This window comes from Cervus elaphus, chromosome 31, assembly GCF_910594005.1.
Source record: "Cervus elaphus chromosome 31, mCerEla1.1, whole genome shotgun sequence".
Lineage (NCBI taxonomy): Eukaryota > Metazoa > Chordata > Mammalia > Artiodactyla > Cervidae > Cervus > Cervus elaphus.
In genome coordinates this window covers 37,828,627-37,840,078 of record NC_057845.1, presented here as the reverse complement: position 1 = coordinate 37,840,078, position 11,452 = coordinate 37,828,627, and the positions used below count along the sequence as shown (strand labels likewise).

At 40.9% G+C, this 11,452-nt stretch overlaps 1 protein-coding gene across 1 annotated transcript in view; it reads left to right on the top strand.

Moving 5' to 3' along the window:
• Nucleotides 1-1,334: 1,334 nt before the first annotated feature.
• Nucleotides 1,335-11,452, top strand: part of PROS1 (protein S) — a 68,760-nt gene continuing 58,642 nt past the window's right edge. The window contains exon 1 of the mRNA XM_043892911.1: nt 1,335-1,719. Coding sequence (XP_043748846.1) covers nt 1,341-1,719 — 379 coding nt within the window. The 5' untranslated portion in view covers nt 1,335-1,340. The remainder of the gene's footprint in view (nt 1,720-11,452) is intronic.

Here is an 11,452-nt window from a genome sequence, read left to right as displayed (position 1 = left end):
TTTAAAGATCAAGATTTTTTTTAGGTCCCTTGCATTTTGCTAACATTGCTTTCTTCATACTCTATATTTTTTAATGTCTGTATGGGTGATGCTTTGTTATGAACACTGTTGATTCATGATTTTTGAAGTCTTCCCTTGTGACATATTGATATCTCAAAGCCAATATTCTACTCTTAATTCTTCCTCACGAATGAAGCAATGCTGTGGCTTAAATGCATTTAAATATTCAATAATTAAATATAACAGTTAAAGGTCATTTTGTTTTATGTTCTGATTACTAGCACACCAAACCATTCTACAGAGATTAGACTTATATTTTTAATTAAATCGCCTGGGTTTGGAATAAATCTGAATAGACTGACATGGTAGATTCACAACATAGCAAGAAGGAAGTTAAATTAAAAGAGGGAAGAATAGGATATATTCAACAACTCCTTTGCACATTTTCAGAAATAGTGACCCATATAAACTTCCATCCAGCTGGATCACAGAACCACAGAAAGCTAGAGTTGGGAAACACCCTTGAGAGCCCATCAGCCTATTGACTGACACACATAGGAAATCAGTTTATATGTTCACTAGGCAGAAATACTGGAAGTGATACCAGGAAGTGTGCCCTAAGTACGTGCTACTCTTTAACACACTAACTGCCTCACGTGTGTTCTCTCTCTAAATTCTTCCGGCAACACTGTAAACACTTACTATTATCTCCATTTTACAGATAATACAACTAGTAAGCCGCAGAGCATGGCCATTCTCATCTAGGCGGTTCTGCCCCAAACGCAGTCTTAAACATTAACAACATGTTTCTAATGTGCATGCCTAAACACAAAAAGCAGAGGTAATATGCAAAACCCAAAAATGAGCTATTTGAAGGTGATAGAATCCGATATGTTCTCTTTTCTCCCCAGAACTTTTTTTTTTTGCTATACTTTCTTTACACTATAAATGCAAGAACAAAATTAAAACGTAGATGATCAAAACTATCACTTTAGCTTCCATTATCTCTGTTCTCTGTAGCCAGCTTAGAGTTCTCATTCGCTTCCAGGTTTTGGTTAACATCTTCATCGCCAACATCAGATTTTTTTCCTTCTAAGCTTTAAGCCTGGATACCGTGATCTTTAAGAGTCGGACACGACTGAGCGACTGAACTGAACTGAACTGAACCCTGATGTCTGAGTCCTCAATTTTCCGGGCCACTCAGCCTTCCACTCCGGCTCGCTGGAGGTGGTGGTGGTGGTGGAGATGGTCGTCTGAGACGCTTTTGCTTCCCCTTCTTGGCAAACTTCACATTCCGGAGACCGGAACGAAGCGCTGGCGTCCGGGAAGGGCCAGGAAGGATGTCTCGATTGTGTTTACCAGGCCTCCAGCTCTCTCCCCGAGCCCTGCCCCCAGCTCCGAAAAGAAAAGCTTCCAGGAAATGTCCCTGTTATCACCTCCCCGCCGGGCGGGGGGCTGGGAGCGGGCGGTCCCCTCCGCCCCCGGCTCCGCGGCCCCGCGGGCGCGCTGGCTCACCGGCGCCCCCGCGCCGCAGTGCTCAACTCGCGGCGCCCGGGTCGTGTCTCCGCCGCGCGCCGGGCGCAGGGGTCCCCGCCGCGCCGCGCCGCGCCGCCGCGTCTGCCCGCGCCTCCGCGCGTTTCGCCATGAGGGTCCCGGGTGGGCGCACGGGGACGCTGCTGGCGTGCCTCGCTCTCGTGCTTCCCGTCTTGGAGGCGAACTGTGAGTAATCCATAGCGTCTTGTCTTCCTTCCTCAGCGGTGCCAACTAAACTACTAGCCCTGTTGGACGGGTTTTCTTTTCTGGGGCTGCAGCCTCCTAGAAAGTTTCCAGTAGCAGTGTATCTAGCGGGCGTCGTAATGGTGGGGCAGGGTCAATTGGGAGTCGTGTTGCCTACGGGACAGATTCTAAAACAAGAGTGATATTAAACATGCATGAAGGAGTTAGAACACCTACCTACCAATTGCCCCTAACAGTTGAAGTTCCCAGTTGATGACAAGGATGAGCATTCTGCACTATAAAAGTAGGGAGGGAAGGCAACCCACCCTGTCTTCCATTTGAACAAGCGCCTGACCCCAACCGGCACCCCTGCTGCAGCCTACCTCCCTTCGGCAATTTCTGGACTTTGATCTTGCTTTGCTTATCTCAACATTGACAAACGAATTGTTAGGAGGTGACTGCGCGTTTGCATGGCAGATGTCATTTTTTAACCTTGAAGTCAAAAGGACTGTTATATTTTGTAGTTCTCAGATTGTTTTTTACTGACAGTTTTTGGCACTGAGGGCCATTCTTCTGAGATCATCGCAGAATTCTTTTTAGTTTATCTTCGTGTATCTTGTTCTTTATGTTTCCGTGCCTCGATTCAAGGCAGGATATTGAGTTTTCTCTAAAAGAACATAGTCGTATCAAGGTATTTAGTACGTTTTAGTTGCACTTGGTTTGTTCTCTGAAGTTTAAGCACATTCACTGGTCAAAAATGCTTTCTTGTGATATGTTTTATTCTCAGGAAATGGCATGGGAGAGATAAACTGAATTACACCATAAACGGTTAAAGCTCCATTGTAAGCTTCACAAAGATATAATTTCAGGAGAATGCAAAAGGAATTTACTAACATTCCTGGGTGGTTCAGCGGTAAAGAATCTGCCTGCCAACGCAGGAAACATGGGTTCCATCTCTGGGTTGAGAAGATCCCTTGGAGGAGAGAAGGACAACCTACTCCAGTGTTCTTTCTGGGAAAATCCCCTGGGGAGAGAAGCCTGGTGGACTACAGTTGATAGAGTCGCAGCCGGTTAGACAGGACTGAAGCGATTGAACGTAACACACACACAACATTCTACTGATTTTTATTAGTTGCAGATCAGGATGAATGTGGTGTTTTATAATTCTACTTTAAAGGCTAAAAGAACATTTACTGATTTTATATTAAAGACCTGTTGCAGAACTTTGACATACAAACCTCTATCATTAAGCCTATATGCGGACCACATACACTAACTCATTATCTATATAGCTCAGCAGGACAATCAAGTGTTTGTCTGATAACCAGTGTTTTGGAAAGGAGAAAAAGGCAAAAATGGCTTGCTACACTTACTGCTTGTCACCACAGAAATTTGCTAAACCATTTGTTTTTGTCGAGATTGTTACATTTTTGTTGAATCTTTTGTTGTTGTGTAGTTGCTAAGTTGGTTTTATAACCCCATTGTCTGTAGCTGAGTTAAAAAGGATGTGTGTGTGTTTGTGATTATACCCATGTAATCATGCCATCCATAGGGAGAAATACACTTGTTGTATATACACACTGATAGAATAGACAAATTAATTCTTCTATAAAGAATTAATTTGCAGAATTAATTCTTCATATATCCATAAAGAATAGTTGGCCCTGTAGCACCTTTGTTTTTAAAAAGTATGGTAGTTTAATGGGATTAAAAATCATTGCTGGCTTACTGATGAGAAAACTGAGATATAGATGGAATGTGTTTACTCCCTAACATTTTAAATTTGAGATAGAACTAAAGTTCTAAATATTTGTTATATGATTCATTGTTTAGTCCATAGAAATAGTCACTAAAGGAAAAAGTTTATAAACTTTTTTTGAAATTGTTCAGAGATGTGAACTGACTCTTCAGACATGCATATATCTAGATTTGGATCTATATGTATATCTATCTATTGATTTAAAGTTTATTCTTTTATATATTGTATGCCACACTAAAGGCTGTGTGAAGAAAAATAGAGGAAAGAGGATGTCCCCTTTGGCTGTGCTAATTTGGTCCTTTCCAGACATCCACTTCTGCTTAGGTGTCTACCCTTGACATTAATGACTCATGTTTTCCTTCTCTTTTCTACTTTTTTCTTTCCTTTTCTGAATTTTTTTTTTTTTTTACCATTTATCTAGCTTTGTCTTTTCTTAAATTCCATTTATTTTAGAGTTCAAAATGTGTTGCCCTGATGGAGAGATTTTTATCAAGTTTAGGTTAGAGTTGGGGTTGGTGTTGGAAGAGTTAGAGACAATGTCTCGTATATAGCAGCAGCATCTAACAACACCCTATGCCACATTCTTCTGCTATTAATCACATCTAGGATGTCAAGTCTTGCTTTTCATAATCAACCTTTTTTGTCCACCAAGTTCAGTAAACTCTTTAATAGCTAAGTGATATCTATTCATATTTAAACTTTTAAAATACTGTGAGAAAACTATGAGAAGCCTGATAATACCTATATTAATTAATATTCTTTAGCTATAAGCAACAGCAATGACTCTTGATGACTAATGCCAAAGGGAAGGAAGTAAAGAAGGAAGGGGAAGAGAGAAAAAAGAAAGAAAAGAAGAAATAAAGAAAAAAAGAGGGGAAAAAAAATCTGAGTGAATTTATTGGAAGACTATGTAATGGTATGTTGAATTACCAGGCCTAGGGAAGCCAGGGACTTGGGCTAAAGAATATTAATTAATATAGGTATTATCAGCCTTCTCATATTTTTCTCACAGTATTTTAAAAGTTTAAATATGAATAGATATCACTTAAGTGTTAAAGAGTTTACTGAACTTGGTGGACAGAAAAGGTTGATTATGAAAAGCAAGACTCTATATCTTGAGAAACGCTGGGCTAGAAGAAGCACAAGCTGGAATGAAGATTGCCAGGAGAAATATCAATAACCTCAGATATGCAGATGACACCACCCTTATGGCAGAAAGTGAAGAGGAACTAAAGAGCCTCTTGATGAAAGTGAAAGAGGAGAGTGAAAAGTTGGTTTAAAGCTCAATATTCAGAAAACTAAGATCATGGCATCTGGTCCCATCACTTCATGGCAGATAGATGGGGAAACAGTGGAAACAGTGGCTGACTTTATTTTTTTGGGCTCCAAAATCACTGCAGATGGTGACTACAGCCATGAAATTAAAAGACGCTTACTCCTTGGAAGGAAAGTTATGACCAACCTAGATAGCATATTAAAAAGCAGAGACATTACTTTGCCAACAAAGGCACATCTAGTCAAGGCTATGGTTTTTCCAGTGGTAATGTATGGATGTGAGAGTCGGACTGTGAAGAAAGCTGAGCACTGAAAAATTGATGCTTTTGAACTGTGGTGTTGGAGAAGACTCTTGAGAGTACCTTGGACTGCAAGGAGATCCAACCAGTCCATCCTAAAGGAGATCAGTCCTGGGTGTTCACTGGAAGGACTGATGCTGAAGCTGAAGCTTCAATACTTTGGCCACCTCGTGTGAAGAGTTGACTCATTGGAAAAGACCCTGATGCTGGGAGGGATTGAGGGCAGGAGTGGAAGGGGACTACAGAGGATGAGATGGCCGGATGGCATCACCAACTCGATGGACATGAGTTTGAGTAAACTCCGGGAGTTGGTGATGGACAGGGAGGCCTGGCGTGCTGTGATTCATGGGGTCACAAAGAGTTGGACACGACTGAACGACTGAACTGACTGAACTGATATAGTGGAAACGCATATGCTCACTATGTTAGGAGCTGCCATCAGATAACCCAGTTCTAACTACCTTCTTGTTCTGTGTATACTTGTTCATGATTGAATTTCTTAGAAAAGAGAGCCTGATTATTTTGGCTTAGCTTATTTCTGGAGTCCTGTGATTGACAACTCACTAGAATCAGGAAGAGTGTCAGAAGGACCACTCCCACAAAGGAACGGATGCTGGGAAGGAAGCAGAAACAACAGAAGTCTACACATTCCAATTGGCTGTACAACATACATACATACCCTTCTTTCCATGAACACTGTTTGAAAAATATTTCTAATGCAATGCAGATATTCTGATATAATGCAAATAACTAATGTACAGCAGAAAGGACCTCTCTTTAACAGATTCCAGTCACCACACTCAGAAGAAGGCTCAAGGCTACCATTTCCTAGCTTAGTATCATCAGATGATGTCCATGTCTCCTCTAATTCTGTCGCAGTTCTGTGTCAATGTGGTGTGCTTTATGGAGTGGAATGATACATTAGAATACAAACACATCCTATATACCAAAAAATACTTTAACAAAAAACAAGCAAGGGGATATGGGTACTGGCTTTAGGGGTTGCCTATGTCTCTTGATTTTAAGCTAGGACTGGCATTCATGACTTCCTACTTCACTACCCAATTCATATGTCTCTTGCTTTTAGGCAGTTCTTCATGTTTGATTTTTTTTTTTTTTTGGTCCGCTCAGTGAGATGAACCACACACTTATTGAGGAAGAATCTGAGCCCTGTTGTTCCTACCTCTGGATGATTTTTCCATCTCTTCCCTTAAAATTGCTGCTTGTATAGTAGCTATACTGGAGAAGCAACACTTTGAGACTCTTTTTGTCTCAAAGGGCACTAACTGAGCTCTCAATAATTGATCAGTGCATAATTCCATAAGACATAATAGATCAATGAAAGCCAAAATAATCGTCCCATTGACTTATTTCTTTTGTGGAATTAATTCCTTAGAGGTAAAGTTGGGTGGCTTAGCATAAAGCATTGAACAAGTCTATCAGTATTCGTGCTGATAGAAAAATTAAGTCTAAATGAAGAGTAAATCTCTCTACCTTTGAGTACAAATTGCTGCTTCTTCATTTAAAAAGTGCCCTAACTAATCAGCCAGTCACCAGGTAACTGGTTGGATTTTGTAATCTACCCCATTTCCAACAGCTGAATGATAACAATTCTGCTAACAGATTTGGTGGGTCTTTTAGGAGCTAGAGTCTTGTCCGGTGGCCCTCTGTGAAGGAAAATCTATGTAATTAAGTCTATATGTAGTCTCTACCCTTGCCACCGTGGCTGCTTTTTTTATGAGCATTGAAGACATTAACCTGAGAGAACAAAGCAACAGCTGGAAGGCCATATGTACCCACAGACTGGTGTGTTACTCCTCGTAGCAGTTTAAAAATCATAAAATTTCATCTACAAATTTGTTTTTATGACTTCTTTGGAAAACAAAGATCTGGCAATACTGGGCCCACATTCTAACATAGCAAGATTCAGTTAGAGCTGATTCAGAGCTACCGTTTTTTCAATGAAGTTTGAAAAAATTATAGAATTATTTCTTATTGTGAAATCACAGTGGCTGTTACATTTTAAGTAGAGTGGAACACAGTTATAGAAAGACTTAAAATTCTTTGTCAGTCTTCTCAAATCTCCTTGATCTTAGGCCAGAATTGTTTCAACACATGTTTTGTAAAAACTCAAATGTTTGCAACTTTTAATGGCATCCTAGTGAACAATTAGAACTTTTATTCATTGGAAAAGTCTATTAATTTGGTTTTGAGGGATAACTGTTTGTTTACTTGAGTCATTGTGTCTTGGTAGTGAATGAATGATTGGAGAAGGAAATGGCAACAGACCCCAGTGTTCTTGCCTGGAGAATCCCAGGGACGGGGGAGCCTGGTGGGCTGCCGTCTATGGGGTCGCACAGAGTCGGACACAACTGAAGCGACTTAGCAGCAGCAGCAGCAGTGAATGAAGGCAGTTGAGTAAAACTAGGTCCTTGCTGTGAAATCAGAACATGTGAAAAATCAAATACAGTCCTAATCAATGACCAATCCTAATGATTCTAAGGAATGTAGGACCTATTATTTCAGGAAAATGATTTAAATTGGTAAGTGTAACCCAGGATAAGCAGTATGTAAGGAATGTTCCCTGTGCTAACATTAACCTGGATGGGAAATACCTTAACATTACTTTTTTTCTTTTTAATTATTAAATTTATTGGTTAAACTTCTACTTATGGCATAGTTAAGAATTTCCATATGCTTGTCACTACCTCCCAGCATTTAGCATTTTTAAAATATTGAGCAAATTCTTTCTAGTCCTCAACTATTAAAAAACTATACAAAGGTGAAGAAAGTAACTTTTGAAACATAGCAAAAACTTAAGTGCTGAATATTCAGTTATACAAGCAAATAGTACATAGAAAGTCACTGGGGAATTCCCTGGAGGTCCAGTACTTAGGACTCAGTGCTTACACTGCCCTGGGCCTGGGTTCTGTCCTGGTCAAGGACCCAAGATCCCGCAAGCCACGTGGTACAGATAAAAAAGAAAGTCAGCAAACTTCCATGTCTTCTCCACTAATGATCTAAGTTTTCTTTATCCATTTGATTGTATCTGACTCTATAACCTCGGATAACCACAGCTTCATTAATGAACCCAAAACAAACAATATTGTCAAAGTTTTTATCATGATACATTTACCACTCCTTACCAAACATTTATTTCCATTTAAATTCATCTCTCAGTGATTTGGAAGGCTTCCCTGGTGACTCAGATGGTCACGAATCTGCCTATAATCCAGGAGACCCGAGTTCGATCCCTGGATGGGGAAGATCCCCTGAAGAAGGAAATGGCAACCAACTCCAGTATTCATGCCTGGAGAATTCCATGGACAGAGGAGCCTGCTGGGCTACAGTCCATGGGGTCGCAAAGAGTCGGACACGACTGAGCGACTAACACACTTTTTTCGATGAAATAAATCATCTCAGTAAATTCCCTGCTGGCTCAGACGGTAAAGAGTCTGCCTGCATTGTGGCAGACTGGTTAAATCCCTGGGTTGGAAAGATCCCCTGGAGAAGGAAATGGCAACCCACTCCAGTATTCTTATGCAGAAAATTCTGTGGCCAGAGGAGCCTGGAGGGCTACAGTCCACGCATGGGGTTGCAAAGAGTCGGACCTTCTCAAGATTGCTGTAATTCCAAGTATTCCTCATTGCTTGTCACCAAATTCTTTTCCCTTATTTATGGAACCTAGCTGACACTTGTTGATTTTTGAGTTTATGAGCCTTCACCTGATTACCTTGAGAAGAAACACAACTGACAATCATTAAGTGGGCCATTGTATCCCCTTTTGTAATTTAGAATCTCTGGTATGGGGCTATCTTGTGAACACTGACTTGGAACACAAATATTCTCAGCTCTGGGGCAATTCTTGCCCAAACTTCTTTGTTTCTAGGCCTAAGGTCTAACTCTTAGCAGGTCTCCTGAACACCTGGACAGACCATTTGTAACCAGTGATAAAGTAGCATAGATCTTGATCTCGGATAATTTCTTATTCTAAGCAAAGTGGACAATGAGAAAAACTGCTTATCTGTCTGCCCATTGTGAGGGTTGTGTTTCTCCTGTGCCCTTTAGGATCACCCTTGAGAGAGTTCATTTATGGCTGGAGCTTTGTAGCAGGTCTAACTCTGGCTCATTTTGGTACATCTTTTCATGTTTGTTCTTGGTCATTGGCCTTTCCTCTTGAGTCTATGAAGGGGCTAAAGGGACAGAAAGAAGTCAAGAGAGTGAGCAATCAGCCCGGGCCACTTAGCATTCCTTTCAGCTCATCCCATTCATACCGTTTGAAAACTGAACTACTGCCATAACTAAATTTATAGCTGGATGGAAAACATAGCATCTAGTTCGTGATGAGCTGTTCAAATCACAAAGCGGTCCTGTGTTCAGGTCTTCATGTAAGTCCAAAAGGACACCAGGAACAGTTTCTCAAAGGGAAAATAGTTGCTGAAAGAAATGGGACTTGCTCCCAACTCAAAGGGAACGCTACTGAAATTCTTCTGGGACTTGCTACAGTCTCTCAAGCGTACCCTGCCGTCCGGTGGACCATTTGACTCCAGTTGGATCTGATGAGTCATTGGCCAGGCTACAAGACAGACTGCTTGACGTGAACTTTGGACTAGCTGGAGAGCATTCTCTTGCTTTGGTTCCCACCTCCATTTGGCAGCTTTTAGACTCATGGTTAAAAGCTCAGAGTAGAACATCTAAAATTGGAATGAATGTGCCTTAAATATAAGAGGTCCATCAAAACCTATTCTGCCATCTTAATGATAGACACCCAGGTATATAACAACTTGTTTCTCACTTGAGCAGGAATATTCCAATGTGACCAGACTGCTGCTGAAAACAGTTTCATGTTCTCTCGATCTGGGGAAGGAATCGCAGTTTGAAGACTGAGTCTTATTGGACCTATAGTTTCAGGAAAGAATTCCCTTTATCAGCTGAGGCTCATAAACCTCAGTTCTAAACAGATACTTTATACCCTAGGTGTTTTGATCTTAGATCTTAGGTATCTAATAATGACTAAAGTTTTGGGAGTCTCTTTCCTTAGTGCAGTTACCCAGTGCATTTATTTTGCTTTGGAGAAAATTAGGAAAAAAGTTGATAGATGCTTCCTCAAAGGCATCTCTCTTCTCCTTCATTCAAGAGGTTCTGGATCTATCCAGATTCAACATTACTAATTAAGGTGAGGTGGTGATTTCATTGTGTTATTTGCTAACCCAGAGAATTTTGGGGTGAAAACCTCAATGAATAATTTTGTGGGTTGTCTTTCCATTTCGATCTTGGGAGGCCCTTGCCTGTTAATCCTTTCTCCAAGATTTGACTACTGACTGATTCAGGTCAGTATAGGCTAATGTCTAAGCTCAACCACCCAGCTTCCTCCCATGGCCCTTGAAATCTGGGAGCCCAGTTTTTGTTGCAGCCCCTCCCAGCAGGATTTCCATCTAGGGAGAACAGCCAATACAGCTTTTTAAAAATTCTGATGATTTCCTCAATAATCTATGATAATCATGAAAATATATTCTTTTTTTTTCCCTTTATTAGGAAGTGGGGAGGCAGTGAATAGGTAAGAATCACATGAGGGCATACACACCGAGGGAACCAGATCTGAAAGAGACACGTGCACCCCAATGTTCATCGCAGCACTGTTTATAATAGCCAGGACATGGAAGCAACCTAGATGCCCATCAGCAGACGAATGGATAAGGAAGCTGTGGTACATATACACCATGGAATATTACTCAGCCATTAAAAAGAATTCATTTGAATCAGTTCTAATGAGATGGATGAAACTGGAGCCCATTATACAGAGTGAAGTAAGCCAGAAAGATAAAGAACATTACAGCATACTAACACATATATATGGAATTTAGAAAGATGGTAATGATAACCCTATATGCAAAACAGAAAAAGAAACACAGATGTACAGAACAGACTTTTGGACTCTGTGGGAGAAGGTGAGGGTGGGATGTTTCGAGAGAACAGCATCGAAACATGTATATTATCTAGGGTGAAACAGACCACCAGCCCAGGTTGGATGCATGAGACAAGTGCTCGGGCCTGGTGCACTGGGAAGACCCAGAGGGATCGGGTAGAGAGGGAGGTGGGAGGGGGGATCGGGATGGGGAATACATGTAAATCCATGGCTGATTCATGTCAATGTATGACAAAACCCACTACAATATTGTAAAGTAATTAGCCTCCAACTAATAAAAATAAATGGAAAAAAAAGAATTACATGAACAGTTCAGGCAGAATATCAATCTCCTATCCTTTGTAAATTCTTTTATATTATGTCAGGGAACATCTGGCTTTTCAGTGTTGTTCAGTGTGTGCCAAGGTTTTGTCTGAGATGGCATTAGCCAGCCTAGCCAGCTGTTAGAACTGAAGCTGGTGGCTCTAGCTCGCACAT